Source organism: Pantherophis guttatus, chromosome 7 (assembly GCF_059756535.1).
Source record: "Pantherophis guttatus breed Tessera chromosome 7, ASM5975653v1, whole genome shotgun sequence".
NCBI classification, from domain to species: domain Eukaryota; kingdom Metazoa; phylum Chordata; class Lepidosauria; order Squamata; family Colubridae; genus Pantherophis; species Pantherophis guttatus.
The window spans coordinates 6,719,826-6,735,431 of record NC_142069.1 but is presented as its reverse complement, the minus strand read 5'-3'; the positions used below and the strand labels follow the sequence as shown (position 1 = coordinate 6,735,431).

Here is a 15,606-nt window from a genome sequence, read left to right as displayed (position 1 = left end):
AGATGGACGGGAATGAGGTCTTCTCACCCCAACAGCCACCTCCAGAGGTGAACCCTACATCATTTCAGACAAATAGCTGTTCAATTTCTTCTTAAAAACCTCCGGTGATGGAGCAACTTCTGAAGGCAAGCTGTTCCATTGATCAATCTCCTTAAATTAGTTTCAATCTACTGCCTCTTGTTCTGTCTTCAGGTGGTTTGGGGGATTAGGTTGACCTCCTCTTCTTTGTGGCAGCCCCTCAAAAATATTGGAACACTGCTATCATGTCTCCCCTAGTCCTTCTTTTCACTGAACTAGGCACAGCCAGTTCCTGCAACCATTCTTCATATGTTTTAGCCTTCAATCCCCTAATCATCTTTGTTGCTCTTCTCTGCACTCTTTCTAAAGTCTCAACATCTCTTTTATATCATGGTGACTTCTGAAGGCCAGCCATTCCATCGATTTAATTATTCTGTCAGGAAATTTCTCCTTAGTTCTAGGTCGGAATTCTTTTTGATAAACTCCCATCTATAACTTCTTGTCCTGACCTCTGGTGCTTTGTAGAATAGGTCAACTCCCTGTTCAGCTAACCTCCAGCAGGGATATCTTCTGCTGGTTCCATGCAGCATGAGAGCAGATGAGGAAGGGGTGAGTTTGATGATCCAAAGAGCCTTTTCTGACTCCATGATTCTAATTTGGTAAATAGTTGACCCACCACCCTCAAACCACATGATATGGTAATCTCAACGTTCCTTGATCTTAACCGAACTAAAGTTAATCCTACAGTGTGTTGTCTTCTCTTAAACTTTTCCAAAAAACCAAATCCACCAACAAGTGCCTTATCGAGGCCTAAAATAATCATTAAGCTGTTTTCTAGTAGTTTTGGGATTCGTGATCAAAACCCTGACATTCTCAGCCAAGGGGCAAAATGTCCTAGAAAACTATGTACCAGTAGTATTTGGTCTCTTGGAGAAACCAGTGAAACGGCTTCCTTGAGAGCTTGTTAGCTAGCTAAGATTCAAGATGTTACCAAACAGCGAAGAGCTGGTTTGGAGAGACAAGGTAAACCAGAAGAGCAGTCTATCAGTCTCAAAAGCCTGTTAGTGTCCATAGTTGCACGTGTTCATTGGACACCAGATGTTTCCACTTCCTCTTCAGACCCTCGACCTCTTAGACCAGTGCTTCTCAACCTTAGCAACTCTAAGATACCTGGACTTCAACTCCCAGAATTCAACCACACAGCCTTCTGACTGAAGAATTCTGGAAGTTGTAGTCCACACATCTTAAAGTTGTCAAAGTTGAAAAGGACTGCCTTAGACATTCCAGAGATAAGAGATGAATGAATGCTAGGAACCTGTAAATTGTCCTTCAATCAAGTCAGGTGATCAGGATTGCATGCACACCACTCACTTGTGTTTTTCCCTGCCTTGCAAAATTTACACCCTACTTAAACCAGGGCTTCATCCTCGGCGGAAGTCTACATGGGGCTTTACTACAAATCCTTGGCCCTCCTATGAAATATGAAGAGGGAGACTGGAGTTTGTAATCTGCACGTTGCTAAATTTAAATCATAGAATCATAGGGATGGAAGGGATTCTGGAAGTCTTCTACTCCAAACCCCTACTCAAGACTATCATCTCAGTCAAGTGGTTGTCCGGTCTATTTTTGAAAACTCCAGTTATGGAGTACCCACAACTTCTGGAGGCAAGCCATTGAATGTATTAATTCTTCTATCAGGAAATTCCACCTTAGTTCTAGGTTGGACCTCTCATTAATGATCTTCCATCCATTACTTCTTGTCCTGCCCTCAGGTGCCATGGAAAATGGTTGACTCCCTCTTCTCTGTGGAAACCCCTCAAGAAATGGAAGACTACGACACCCTCAATGGTCCTTTAATAGGCTAGACATACCTAGCTCTATTTATCATACAGTTTAGCTTCCAGACTTTTTATCATTCCAAAGGTGTTTTTTGTTCCCCAAAAGCTAAACTGGAAAACATTTCAGTTCTCATTCAAGAAGCTTCTTCATTTCTGACTGGAGAATGGAAGGATTTATATTCTTTGACGTCATCTGGCTGTTAGCTCTCTGAGAGTTGGATGTTAGCAGGGGTGGGCTTCAAAAATTTTAGCAAGAGGTTCTCTGGTCGTTTGCTGGGTGGGTGTGGCCATGGTGGGCGTGGCCTAGTCAGCTTCCTGCACTACGGGGGGGGGGGCGTTTTTGCCCTCCCCGGGCTCCAGAGGTTTTTCTCGAGCCTCCAGAAGGGCGAAAACAGCCTCCCCAGGCTCTGGAGGCCCTCTGGAGGCCGGAAACAGGCTCGTTTCCGGCCTTCCCGAACTTCCGGTAGGCCCATTTTTCTCTCACCGAGCCTCCGCACACGCCCTGCACTTATCTACATCCAAAACGGGCCACGTGGGGACTCCTGGGAGGGGAGGGGTGGGCAGGGCCAGCCAGGATTGGGATTTGGAGGGTTTTCCGAACTGCACAGAATCTTAGCTACAGATTCTCCCGAATCTCTGCGAACTCCCAGCAGCCCACCCCTGGACGTTAGCTTTGAGAGAGCTGACCATTACCCACCAGTCAGTTAGAACTGAAGAAGCTTTTTGGATGAGAAGCAAAACAATTTTAAGAGGAAAAAAAACCCGAGAAAGTCCAGTTGTCTTTTAGAAAAAGCATCTTTGGGACAACCATGATCTGGATGACTGAGAATGTCGATCGTCTCTATCGCCTTTCGTTGCTCTTCTCTCCACAAATCTTGAGACCCTTTTTGGCACGTCGCTTCCCTCCCATCCTTTCCAAACCACAAGCCGACATCAAATCAACAGAATTTAATCTAGTTTATTCTCCAAAAAAAAAAAAGAGGAGGAAAAATATGAAAACGAAAAAAAAAAATCAAAGCGCAGTTCTTAAACACTAGCAGCAAGTAAAATTTGTACAACCATTCAAATCTGCGACGTAGGATGAAATAAATCTACACCTTGTCTTATTTGAGAGCATTTTTTTTTTTTGAGTTATACATACAAACGACAATTACAAGAACTGGTTCACAATGCGAATAGGCCTTTAGACAAACCGGCTGTGACCAACAAGCTACTGTGTCACACCAGGTGCCCTGTTACCATCCCTTCAACCCTTTCTCCGTTGATCAGAGGCCCATCGCCTGGAATGGATGACTTGCTTACAGCTTGGATGTAATTTTATTGTTTTTTTAATGCATCAAAATAATTTTCAGCCAGCATGTGAGGAGCGAGAGCGCGCAAAACAGCTAAAAAAGCATAACTGGCAATTTGTCCATTTGCCGGTTTGTCATTCTCTGCAGACCGTACCATAAAACGTTTCTCGTGGTACTCGTACTATCCACTCCTCCAAATCTCGTTTCTTTTTTCCTTCCCCCCCACCCCCGTTTTTTTTTTTTTTACAGCTACCCAGTTGTCAATCTTCCTCCAAAAAAATGTACAATATTTCTTACAATATAAGTTATACAGTGTTCAGCAATTATTTGCTTTCATTTCGGCAGGAGGGAGAAAGCGAGGGAAAAGGGAGGGAAGGAAGGAGGGAGGGAGGATGGCGTGGGTTTTATTATTTATTAATATTATAATTATTATTATTTCACAGCACTAAAAACCCAGTTCGACAGTGAAGTTGTGTGGCGATGGTTTATTCACAAATGGCCTCCGGATTATCGGTGGTGGAGAAACACAAAGACGCTTGAGCCAAGCAGTCAATTTTTCCGTATCATTCCATCTTTGCTTTCTTTCTTTTGTTGCGAGGATTTCAGCCAGTTTTACAATTTTCCATCTTCCTTTATTTTCCTGTCGGTCCCGTTTTAGCATCTGCATCAAATAGTTTTTTGAAGGGCCAGGAAGGCTTCCCTCAGATGAGGCAAATATATAAAGATACTTCTCGTTCGGAGAAGTTTTTTTTAAAAAAAAAAAACGACAGGAATTTGATTTCTTCTTTCTTTCTTTTTTTTTTTCACTTTTTTCTTTTTCTTGTAAGCAGGAAAAAAGTCTCTCTTTATTTTATTTTATTATTTTTATTTTCTCCTCTGCCTGAGAACGCACTTTTTTTAGCCCATGGCGGTGACCATACTTGACGGGTGGTGAGGTCCGAATGACAAGCCGGAAGAAGGATGCATCGGAGTCGGTGTGGTCAGCATGTGGCCCGAATGGCTGAATGGAGAAATATGACTGATGGACGACATGTGTCTGGAAAGGGTGGCGGGATTGAAGGAGCTGCTTTTGGGGAAATCATCCAGACTATCGTGAATCTTTTTGCTCTTTTTCGACTTGCTAGACATCTTCCTGTTTCGGGTCTGGATACCTTCCTTCTTCATGGTCAGGGGTCTGTTAATCTAAACAAAAATCAATTAACTTTTTTTGTGAGCTGGTCATGTCTCCAGCTTTTCCAAAATCTCTCACACAAACACAAAGGCACACGACGACAAACTTCTTAGAGCAGTGTTTCTCAACTTCCGCCATTTTAAGATGTTGTGGACTTCAATTCCCAGAATTCCTTTGCCGGCTGGGGAATTCTGGGAGTTGAAGTCCACAACATCTTAAAATGGCGGAAGTTGAGAAGCGCTATTCTAGAGCAAGGACTGGCAAAACACGGTGTAATTTTTTTAAAAAACTGGCTAGAAACATTCATTTACGTAGTCCTCGACTTACAACAGTTTTGTTTAGTGACCATTCGAAGGCAGTGAAAAAAGTGACCATTTTTCACCCTTACGACCGTTGTGGCACCCCCATGGTCTCATGATCAAAATTCAGATGCTTGGCAACTGACTCATATTTATGACGGTTGTAGTGTCGACCTTCTGACAACGGGGAAGCCACTTAACAACCGTGTTACTCACTTAACAACTGCAGGGATTCACTTAACAACCCTGACAAGAAAAGTCATAAAATGAGACCAAATTCACTTAACAACTGTCTTGCTTAGCAACTAAAATTTTGGACTCCATTGTGGTCATAAGTCGAGGACTATCTGTATATAAATGCATATAAAAATGTATATATATTTGACTCACAGCCAACCATTCATTTCGCAACCAATTCAAAGTTAAAAAGGCATTAAAAAATAGTGATTTATGACCAGTCCTTGCACTTATGACAATCACAACATCCCTATGGTCATGTGATCAAAACTTAATGACTGCATGGTTAGTTGTTTCTCTGCTTTCTGAGCAGAGAGGATTTATTTTTAGATGCTTGGTGACGATGGGAATTGTAGTCCAGCTCCATCTGGAAGGACGGCGCTTCCCCATTCTTGAATTAAATCTCATTAGCCCAGCATGATTTAGGATGCTCCATAGGTGTTCAAACACTATCAACATGCACTAAAACGAAAGATAAGGGAACTACGGCCCTTTTATGACTTGTGGACTTCAACTCCCAGAATTCCTGAGCCAGCCTTGCTGAGTCAGCCATGACTGGCTCAGGAATTCTGGGAGTTGAAGTCCACAAAAGAGGCCATTGTTCCCCATTTCTGCTTTAGATTGTCCACAATCCCTTTCAAAGCATGGTTCGACAAGGGCATTGTGGGAATTTCGATAGATCTGAAATTTGGAGGACATAGGACTGAAATTCACGGAATTCAAGAATTCTGGACTAAAATGTCCTGCGTTTGATCCCAGGAGTGCGAACTGAAGTGAAGCACATCAAGATCAGTTCAATCTAGCTTTACCATGTAAATGCAGGGGCGTTCAACCTTGTCAACATTAATAAGAACCATGGCACTTCAACTCCCAGAATTCCCCAGCCATCGTGGCCGGCTGTGGAATTCTGGGAGCTGAAGTCCATAAGTCTTAAACACTTGACCAGGTCGGACACAACCCTGAGGGAACGCAACCGTGTTATCTCTGCTGAGAGTATGACTGTCTTCACTTACATTGTGGAGCTTGTAATACAGCCCACAGGCATTACACACAGGATCCCCGTTGGCGTTCCTCCTCCACAGTGTGGTGGTTGTCGTCTGGCAGTTTGCACACGATGTCCCAGCCCGTCTTGCAGCTGACTGGGGGAGAAGAGAGAAAGCAAAGTCACCTCACCAGTAGATCAACGTGGTGGTTTTGAAGCTCCTAAACTAGTATTTCTCAACCTTGGAGGACTTTAAGATGGGTGGACTTCAACTCCCAGAATTCCACAGCCAGCCGTGCTGGCTGTGGAATTCTGGGAGTTGAAGTCCACCCATCTTAAAGTCCTCCAAGGTTGAGCAACCCTACCCTAAACCATCTCTGAGCATCCTACGGAAGCAAAGCCCGCCCATTACAATAAACCATGCATCAATTCATCCAGTTCTTCAGAGGTTGGATCCAAAAGGAATGGTGTAGTCACCCCTTGAAGATTCGGATCTGACGTTAGCCCAGATCCTGTTGATAACCATGGTTGCTATCTGAGTAGGTTTGTCTCTTTCCCCAGCGATCATGCCAGTAGCAACATCAGATCAAAGTTTCATGATTGCCAATGGGGAAAGACAGAAGATTTTAATCAACAGGAATCTCCAATAATTAGTTCAAAGTTGCAAAAGTCAACTCAGAAGCCACCCCCAAAAGTAATATTTATTCCATGCTCAGACGTTGGTGCTTGTCTTGACGAGACAGAATCCAATGAAATTAAAAACTTCAAAAAGAACCAGCAGATAAATGTTGTTGGTTTGTTTTTTTTACACAATGCGCAATTAAACTTTAGAGTGTGCTACCACAAGAGGTGTTGCTGGCTGATTGACTTCAACAAGGGTTGGACCCATGCATGAAAGTAGTGGAGATAGACAGCATTAGCCTCTGAAGACCATCTACAGGTAGCCCTTGACTTACAAGCATTCATTTAGTGACCCTAATAACAGCACTGAAAAACAAAGGAATTGATGACCACTTTTCACATTTATGACGGTTGCAGCATCGCCGTGGTCACGTGACCAATTGTGGGCGCTTGGCAACTGGCTCATATTACAACTGTTGCTGTGTCCGTGGGTCATGTGATCCCATTTTGCCACCTTCCGACAAGCAAAGTGAATGGTGGGGGGGCACATTCTCTTAACAATCATGTTTCTAACTCAGTGATGGTTAACCTTTTTGCCATCGCGTGCCGAAAACAGGGGGAGCGCAGGGGGCCGTGCGCGGGTGTGCCCACACCCGTAATTCAATGCGTCCCATCCCCCCGAACTCCCCCTGCTTTTGGCACATGATGGCACGGTGGGCCCGGTAGGCCCCATTTTTCATCCTCTCCAGGCTCCAGGAGCCTTTCTAGGAGCCTGGGGAGGGCAAAAACAGCCTTCCCCATCCCCCTGGAGGCCCTCTGGAGGCCAGAAACAGTCTGTTTCCCGACTTCTGGTGGGCCCAGGCCTAAAAATCAGCTGGCCAGTGCCCACATGCAGGCTGGACCTGAGCTAGGGCAATGCTCGCATGCCCACCGATATGGCTCCGTATACCACCTGTGGCACGTATGCCATAGGTTCGCCATCACGGTTCTAACTTAACAACTGCTGGTCGGAAGGTCGCAAAAGGGTACTCAATTTTGGTCGCATGTTGAGGACTACCTGTGCTAGGAGACCAAGAGGCTTGGTTGTTCACTAGGAGAAGAGATTGCAAGTCTAGTTTTGATCCAGCAGGCAACTGCTTACGTTCTTATCATCTCTATCCATAATTTTTCAATTTATTGAACAATAGAATTCCCAGCTACGAACAGTCAAAGAAAAAAACCCCCCACAGATGAATAACAATCCTAGCTACATTATTCATGGGCCTCCCTAAAACCAGTGTGACCACTAACCATGTGTATCTCCAGATGGTATCAAGACTATATCCAAATCATTAAGGCTTAAATCAGAGATTAAAATTGAGCCATGCTAGAGTTTAACTGATGAAGATGATCCCTACAAACTCTGCCTTACAGCTTCTTGGATCTGTAATCTTGGATCTTTCAAGATCCGAGAGATAGACATCTCCACATATGGGGCCAATTTTCCATCCTACTTCCTGCTCCTTATCAATTGTCTGATGTCCATCCAACGTTCAGTTTTGACACTTGAGGTCCTTAACCAACCTCTTGCGACCTTCCGACAAGCAAAGTCAACGGGGAAGGCAGATTCACTTAACAACCGTGTTACTAACTCACTCACTCACCACTTGTGGCCAGAAAGGTCGTGAAATGGAGGGGGGGGGAATTCACTGAACAATTATCTCGCTTAGCAACAAAAATTTTGGGCTCAATTGTGGTCATAAAGTGAGGACTGCCTTTATCTTTCTGAAGCATGCAGTGGTTGACCCACTTCTCTCCCTCGAGGTAGAGCATCTATGGGGCTTCACTCAGTAGAAACTTCTATCTCTCTTTCTTGGATCCACAACTTTGGGTGGAATTTTGAGAGCGTGGCACTCTCTCACAAAATGGCTGCCTTCAGGGATGGCGTTCCCGATTCATAAAATGGCCGTCGAGATGAATACGGCCAAAGCCGAGACACCCTTCTGAGCAGAGGTTAACCAGAAGGTCTGCTCCACGCAATCTTCTCAAGGTCCTCTCTAAAATTTCAGCTTAGCTTTGTCTTCCTTCTCCTGATGGAGACGGGCAAAAATCCAAGCAACGAAGGACCCCCCCCCCTCATTCCTTATTTTCTTTAAAAAGCCTGCAGAGGGAAACTAAAAAAAAAAAAAAAACATTCTTTTTCTAAAGAGTATTGAGATTGGCACTTTGATTTCAAGCTTGCCCAGTTTCCATCGTAACAACACGTTTTTGATGAATTAAAAAATGGGAAACGGATGGACCCAGGGAGGTTAACGGATGCCAAGGAAGGTGTCCTTGGATATTTGGATCACACCATGTGGGCAGTTAAGAAGCATTCTCCATCCATCCACCCACCTCCATCTCCTTCAATCTATGTTGCTTTCTCTGATGGGCAAACTGCCCTTCATCCCACCCACCACCCTGGGGACCGTGCGTCGCCGAGGACGGAGTTAATTAAAGATGCTAGGCATCCAAAATCCTTCTCCTTGACATTCCTCTCCGTATTCCTCTAAGGACTGGAGTCATATGTTCTGCAGACAGCTTGTAAACAACTGCTCCACCATCGTCCACCCCAAAAGATCAACCGATCTTTTTCGGTTAAGTTCTTCTCGCAGCCCTCCATGACTAATGAACCTCAGCAGCGGCTAACGCATTTCGTCAGGCCATGTGCATACGTTTTATCCCGTAGAAAACACTAGTGTAAAAAGCTTCTTCCCGGGAAACCTTAAGAAGATTTCCTTAGTTGTGTTTTTTATTTTAACTACAACATTCAGGAGTGAATGTGATACATAATATCCAGAGGTGGTATTCAGCCGGTTCGGATTGGTTCAGACCAGTTCGGGAAAATCGGTATCGGAGATTGCAGATAGGCCTGTTCACCAGCCCCGGCGCTATGCCGTCCTATTGAGCCACGTTTTTGAGGCCAGGTGCATGTGCAAAAGGTGCGTATGTGCAAGAAGCAAGCGTGCGCGTGGCGAACTGGTGGTAAAAATAAGTGAAACCCACTGCTGATCCTATCTGTAAAATAATGTTTACAATTTACTTATGATCGTCCGACCGAACAGAGAGTCTAAACATCAGGATCCAATTAATTATCACGCTGTGTTTTAAACACATTATTTCTCAGACTGGCGAGAGAGGAAACAATACTATAGAGTTATGTATTTCTTTGAGGTTTCTTTGACCAAAAACAGTGCAAACGGCTGAATATTTCACATTTGTGATATGCAAACTTTCCAAGATCTGTATAGGCCGTCCTTGGCTTACAACAGTTCGTTTAACAGCTGTTCAAAGTTACAACGTCACTAACCAAAGTGACTTACGAGTCATCTTTCACACTTGTGACCATTGCAGCGTTCCTATGGTCACGTGATCAAAATTCAGATTCGTATTTGCACGGTTGCATGGTCCCCGGGTCATTTGATCTGCTTTTGCGACCGTCTTGACAAGCAAATCAACAGGGAAGCCAGATTTACTTAACAACCATGTCACTAACTTAACAACTGAATTGATTCACTTAGCAACGGTGGCAAGAAAGGTCGTAAAATGGAGCAAAATTCACTTAATGACTGCCTCACTTATCAACAGAAATTTGGGGCTCGATTGTGGCCATACGTCAAGGAGTGCCTGTATTTGTGATTTCCCAAGGCACTGCCCAAATAATATTAAAACCTAGCTTTGTGACCTTATGGACTAGAAACGTTGTTTTCTCAATAAAATCCTACCACAAAATATCCTCGGCTTTTCTGAAGTAGTCAGATAACATAAAACAGAAACCTACAGGGTCTATTTTTAAATATATATATATATATATATTATTTTACTTCCAAAGAATAGCACAGTCAAACTATGCCTGAGCTATAAACCAGGTTTAATTTTTTTGCTGACAGCAGTGGAATTGCAAAATGGTTTCACTTTGACTAAACTGAGCCTGCGGTGCCTTTTAAAATGACTGTTGTGTCAGTTTATAGTTGATTCATACTGTACATTTTTTTGTCAATGAATCATGCCGTATTTGGAATTCTCAAATATTGGCACCTATTCCCCATCACGGGTAGTCCTCGACATTTAATCATGTAAATCAGCACGTCACGCATTAGAAACAGGGGTGGACTGCTGGGGGTTCGCAGGGGTTCGGGAGAACCTCTAGCTAAGATTCTGTGCAGTTCAAAGAACCCCCAAATCCCACTCCTGGCTGGCCCTGCCCACTCTGCCCCATCCCTCCCAGGAGTCCCCACATGGCCCGTTTTGGATGCAAGTAAGTACAGGGCACGCGCAGAGTCTCGGCAAGAGCAAGAAACGGGCCTACTGGAAGTTCAGGAAGGCCGGAAACAGGGCTGTTTCCAACCTCCAGAGGGCCTCCGGAGCCTGGGGAGGCCATTTTCGCCCTCCCAGAGGCTCGAGGAAAACCTCCGGAGCCTGGGGTGGGCAAAAAATTATCCTGGCCTAGGATATTCTGGTTAGGACATCTGTGAATGATGTCCTAACCCCCCCCCCTCCGCTATGGTGCAAGAGGCCAACTAGACCATGCCCATTATGGCCACGCCCACACAGAAACCGGGCAGAGAACCCCTTGCTAAAAAATTTTGAAGCCCACCCGATTAGAAACGTCTGTCTTTTTTTGCATTTGGGGTGGAAGAGTAGGGGAGGTGATGCCCAAAAAGGGTAACTTAATTTTTCAAGGGCTTTCTGATTCTCAACTGTTGGAAACCACAATCTAGGACATTACAGCCAGGAGTTCTCCTGACACATACCAAAGTATTCTTTCCCAGCATTGCATGCAAATTTATTCTAGTAGCTGGCTTGGGGAAAGGAAGATAGTTGTTGATTATACATTCAAACGGAAGAATTTTCATACCTAACTACGTGTGTCTCTGGATTGATCATAAAATAAAATAATCTAAGAAATCTAACAACACTGTCCATCAAAGCCCTTCCCGTTTGATCCTGACAGGGCTCAAGACCAACTCTTTATCAATATCTAATATCTAAGGGGCTGCCACAAAGAAGAAGGGAGTCAACCTATTCTCCAAAACACCTGGAGGATGTAACAAAGAACAGTTGTAAGAATTGGGGGTGTCTAGCCTAGTGAAAAGAAGGACCAGGGGTGACATGATAGCAGAGTTCCAATATTTGAGGGGCTTCCCCAAAGAAGAGGGGGTCAACCTGTTCTCCAAAGCACCTGAAGGTGAGACAAGAAGCAACGGATGGAAACTCATGAAGGAGAGAAGCAACATAGAACTGCGGAGAAACTTCCTAGCAGTGAGGACAATTAACCAGTGGAACAACTTGCCTCCAGAAGTTGTGTGGGTGGTTTTTAAGAAGAGATTGGACAGCCATTTGCCTGAAATGTTGTAGTGTGTTTCTTGCTTGAGCAGAGGGTTGGACTAGAAGACCTCCAAGGTCCCTACCAACTCTGTTATTCTGTTTTGTCAGCTTCTGTTCTGACTCAGCCTCCCATTCTTCCAAGCTTGGTAAAAACGAGGACTCAAGATTGTCGGGGCAAGCCAGATTCAATGCAGGGGGTTCGTTTAACAACTATGGCAAGAACGTTTGGGGCAAAAACAGGAATGTTGAGCTCCGCTGTGGTCGTACGTCGAGGACTACCTGTCCGGGACAGCCCTCCCTCACCTGAAAAAGGGGGTTATATATTAAGAAAGGGGGAAGGAGAAGCGCAGGATTTCTACTTAAAGGTTCAGCTCTCCACCATTCCCCGAAAAAGTTACTCCGTTCCTCCTCTTTCTCCCCGTTACAATCCAAAGCACCAGCCTATTTATCCAAACAGCCTTGTACGTCTTCCAAAACCTTTAGAGAAACAGATGTAAGAAACAAAACAATGTCCTATTTCCTTAGGGCCAAACGACACGGTACACGCAGGCATATGGAAGTTCCCTCCAAACTTTTATTTCCCTTAATGAGAAGCAGCTTCGGAAGGACGCGGGCGTGGGTCGGGCACCGGCGAAGAAAGAGGAAGGGGCTGTCGAATTCTCTTCCCTTGGACCCATTTATAATCCCCTCTTTTGTGCTGTTTTGGTTTTTTGGAGGGTTTTTTTTTAATCCTCAAAGAAGGGATGGGGGAGAAAAAACCCGCAAAGGTCCTGATAAGGGGGGGGGGGAAACTCAGGTGGGCTGCAAAAGACCATGGGAAAACAACATCCTAATTAGGGGGGGGGGAAGAAAATGTGCTTCTCCTTATCCAGTCGCCTGACATTCTAACAGTCAAACACAGTTAAGTGTGAGAATGGCCCAAATCCAGGCTTAAGACTCACCCAGGGTAAGTCCGTAACCATAGTACTTCCATTTCTCTCAGAATCTGGTTACGGCCTTGTGGAATTGGCAATCCACAGCCTATATCCACCAATGGGTAAAAAGAGAACAAACCCCACTCCCCTTCTAGCACTGATGATGTTACCTAGTTGGGTCATGAAATGTCTGCAAGATAACAAGAAACCTCAAAGAGCACCAAGAACCTCACAGTTCTCCTCCTTCTCCTCCTCCATCACCACCACCACCAACAAAACAACAACACCGCCATCTTGTCTTCTCCTCACAAACCCCACTCCTTTCTAGCACTGATGACGTTACCTAGTTGGGTCATGAAATGTCTGCAAGAAAACCACCAAGCTCAGGGAGCACTAAAGACATCCACAGTTCAAACCTGACAGCTACCCGCCTCGGTCAATGACTGAGGAAATATTCATCTCTTATCAATTCACGGCCTACTATCGTTACAACTTTAATTTTTACAAACCCCACAGTAGCCACAGATCATGGTCCACAAAGCTAACAGCCAAGTGGCAACTTTTTCATAGGTTTGGGGGCCTATGGAAGAGTAAAGGTATTTATTTCTCAAAGGAGGAAACCTGGGCCTAAAATATCAGCCCCATTGAGCTCAATGGTTCACCGAAGGCACCCAGCAGTTGAAATCCTAAGATATGGCCAAAGGTTTGTTTAACCATGCTCTTCATGGATAATGCAGGGAGCCCTCAACCTACGACCACAATGGAGCCCAAAATCTATGTGGTTTATTTATGAGGCGTTTCTTAAGTGAGGTTTTGCTCCGTTTTATGACTTTCCTTGCCACGTTTGTTAAGTGAATCACTGAAGTAAATGTGAGTGAGTGAGTGAGTGAGTGAGTGAGTGAGTAAATAAATAAATAAATAAATAAATAAATAAATAAATAAATATAAATATAAATATAAATATAAATATAAATATAAATATAAATATAAATATAAATATAAATATAAATATAAATATAAATATAAATATAAATAAATAAATGTGAACCAGCTGTCAATCACGTGAGCATGGGGATGCTGCAATGGTCATTAAGTGTGAAAAATGGTCATAAGTCACTTTTTTCAGTTGTGATTTGGAACAGTCATTAAATGAACAGCCACTAAATGAACTGTTGTAAGTTGAGGATTTATTTCACTGTCAAGCCTCTCACTTGTTTTATTACAGAGAAAGGTGAGCTAAAAACATCCCATTCTTTTCAGCCTCTGAAATCTTTTAACAAATCCACCTCAGAAGGTAGAACATCCACCATCTTTAAGCTTTCAGGAGCTTTTCAATGTTTGCAAACAATAAGGACCAAGGCATTATTCCCACTTCTCCTTTCCCCCTAATCTTTCTTTCCCATCCTTTTCTGAATCTCCTCCATCTTCAACCATCATCACCCTTGAAGACAAAACCATTTAAGATCATCCTGACCCTGCTTTTTTTCATTTCAAAGCAAAAACTCCAGAATTATTATTTTTTTAAAGACATATAGAGAGAGACAGAAATGGTACATAACTTGGCACTCATGGTGAAAAATGGGGAGCGGGCCCCCTCAAAAACTCTCTTCTGTACAGACAAATAAGACTTTGGGCGGATTGGCCCAGTTCTACTCCCTCCAGAAAGTTCTCCATCTTGGGCTGAGGAAAGAAGGAGAAGGAAGAGGAGGAGGAGGAAGAGAAGGAGGTGGTAGAGGAAAAGAGATGGATGGATGGATGGATGAGGTAGGGAGGAGGAGGAGGTAGAGAAGAAGGGATGAATGGATGAGGTAGGGAGGAGGAGGTGGTCGAGAAGGATGGATGGATGGATGGATGGATGGATGGATGGATGGATGGACAGAGAGGAGGAGGAGGCAGAAAAGAAGGGATGGATGGAGGTTGGGAGGAGGAGGAGGTGGTAGAGAAGAAGGAATGGATGGATGGATGGATGGATGGATGGATGTTGGGAGGAGGAAGAGATGGTAGAGAAGGGATGGATGGATGGACAGAGAGGAGGAGGAGGTAGAAAAATCGGAATGGATGGATGGAGGTTGGGAGGAGGAGGAGGTGGTAGAGAAGGGATGGATGGATGGATGGATGGATGGATGGATGGATGGATGGATGTAGAGAGGAGGAGGAGGAGGTAGAGAAGAAGGGAGGGATGGGTAGATGGGTGGGCGGATGGATGGATGTAGAGAGGAAGAGGAGGTGGTAGAGAAGAAGGGAATGGAGGAAGGAATGAAGGTAGGGAGAGTAGAGGAGAAGGGATGGATGGATGAAGGTAGGGAGGAGGAAGAGAAGGGGGTGGAAAGAAAGAAAGAAATAGAAAGAGAGAGAGAGAGGAGAAAAAGAAGTTAGTGCAGTTTTTGGAAATCTGAGGTCCACTTACCAGTCTTCTTTTGGGCTTTATCAGTGGCCGATTTTGCCCATTCATTTTGTGATACAATCCACAGGCGTTACAGAGGTAATGCCCTGTGCCATCTCGCCTCCAAAGTGGGGTTGAGGTAGCTCCACAGTTTACACACTCCCTGCCTTCTGAAAACAAAAGGGGACACAAATCATTGAGGGGCAGCAAAGGAAGGAAGAGGGATGTTTTTCGGTGGGACGTGGTTACAACAGGGTTTCTCCGCTGCAGAGAGGCGATTAAAATCCCAGGGATTGGTTTATTAAATTTTCTACAGGCAGTCCTCGACTTACGACCACGACCGAGCCCCAAACTTCCCTTGCTAAGCGAGACAGTCGTTAAATGAATGTCGCCCCATTTGACCAACTTTCTTGCCAACGTTAAACGAATCACTGCAGTTGTTGAGTTAGTCACACGGTTGTTAAGTGAATCTGCCTTCCCTACCGATTTTGCTTGACAGAAGGTC

General features: G+C 44.4%; 1 protein-coding gene across 13 annotated transcripts in view; it reads right to left on the bottom strand.

The window, feature by feature from the left end:
• Positions 1–2,794: 2,794 nt before the first annotated feature.
• GATA3 (GATA binding protein 3) overlaps positions 2,795–15,606 on the bottom strand; it is a 95,751-nt gene continuing 82,939 nt past the window's right edge. For 7 of the 13 annotated variants that reach the window (XM_087873597.1, XM_087873591.1, XM_087873596.1 and 4 more), the window contains exons 4-6: positions 15,126–15,271; positions 5,869–5,994; positions 2,795–4,330 (exon numbers count right to left, since the gene is read on the bottom strand). In XM_087873597.1, coding sequence (XP_087729723.1) covers positions 4,046–4,330; positions 5,869–5,994; positions 15,126–15,271 — 557 coding nt within the window. In that variant the 3' untranslated portion in view covers positions 2,795–4,045. The remainder of the gene's footprint in view (positions 4,331–5,868; positions 5,995–15,125; positions 15,272–15,606) is intronic. The other 6 variants (XM_087873603.1, XM_087873599.1, XM_087873602.1 and 3 more) reach the window with 1 other exon arrangement.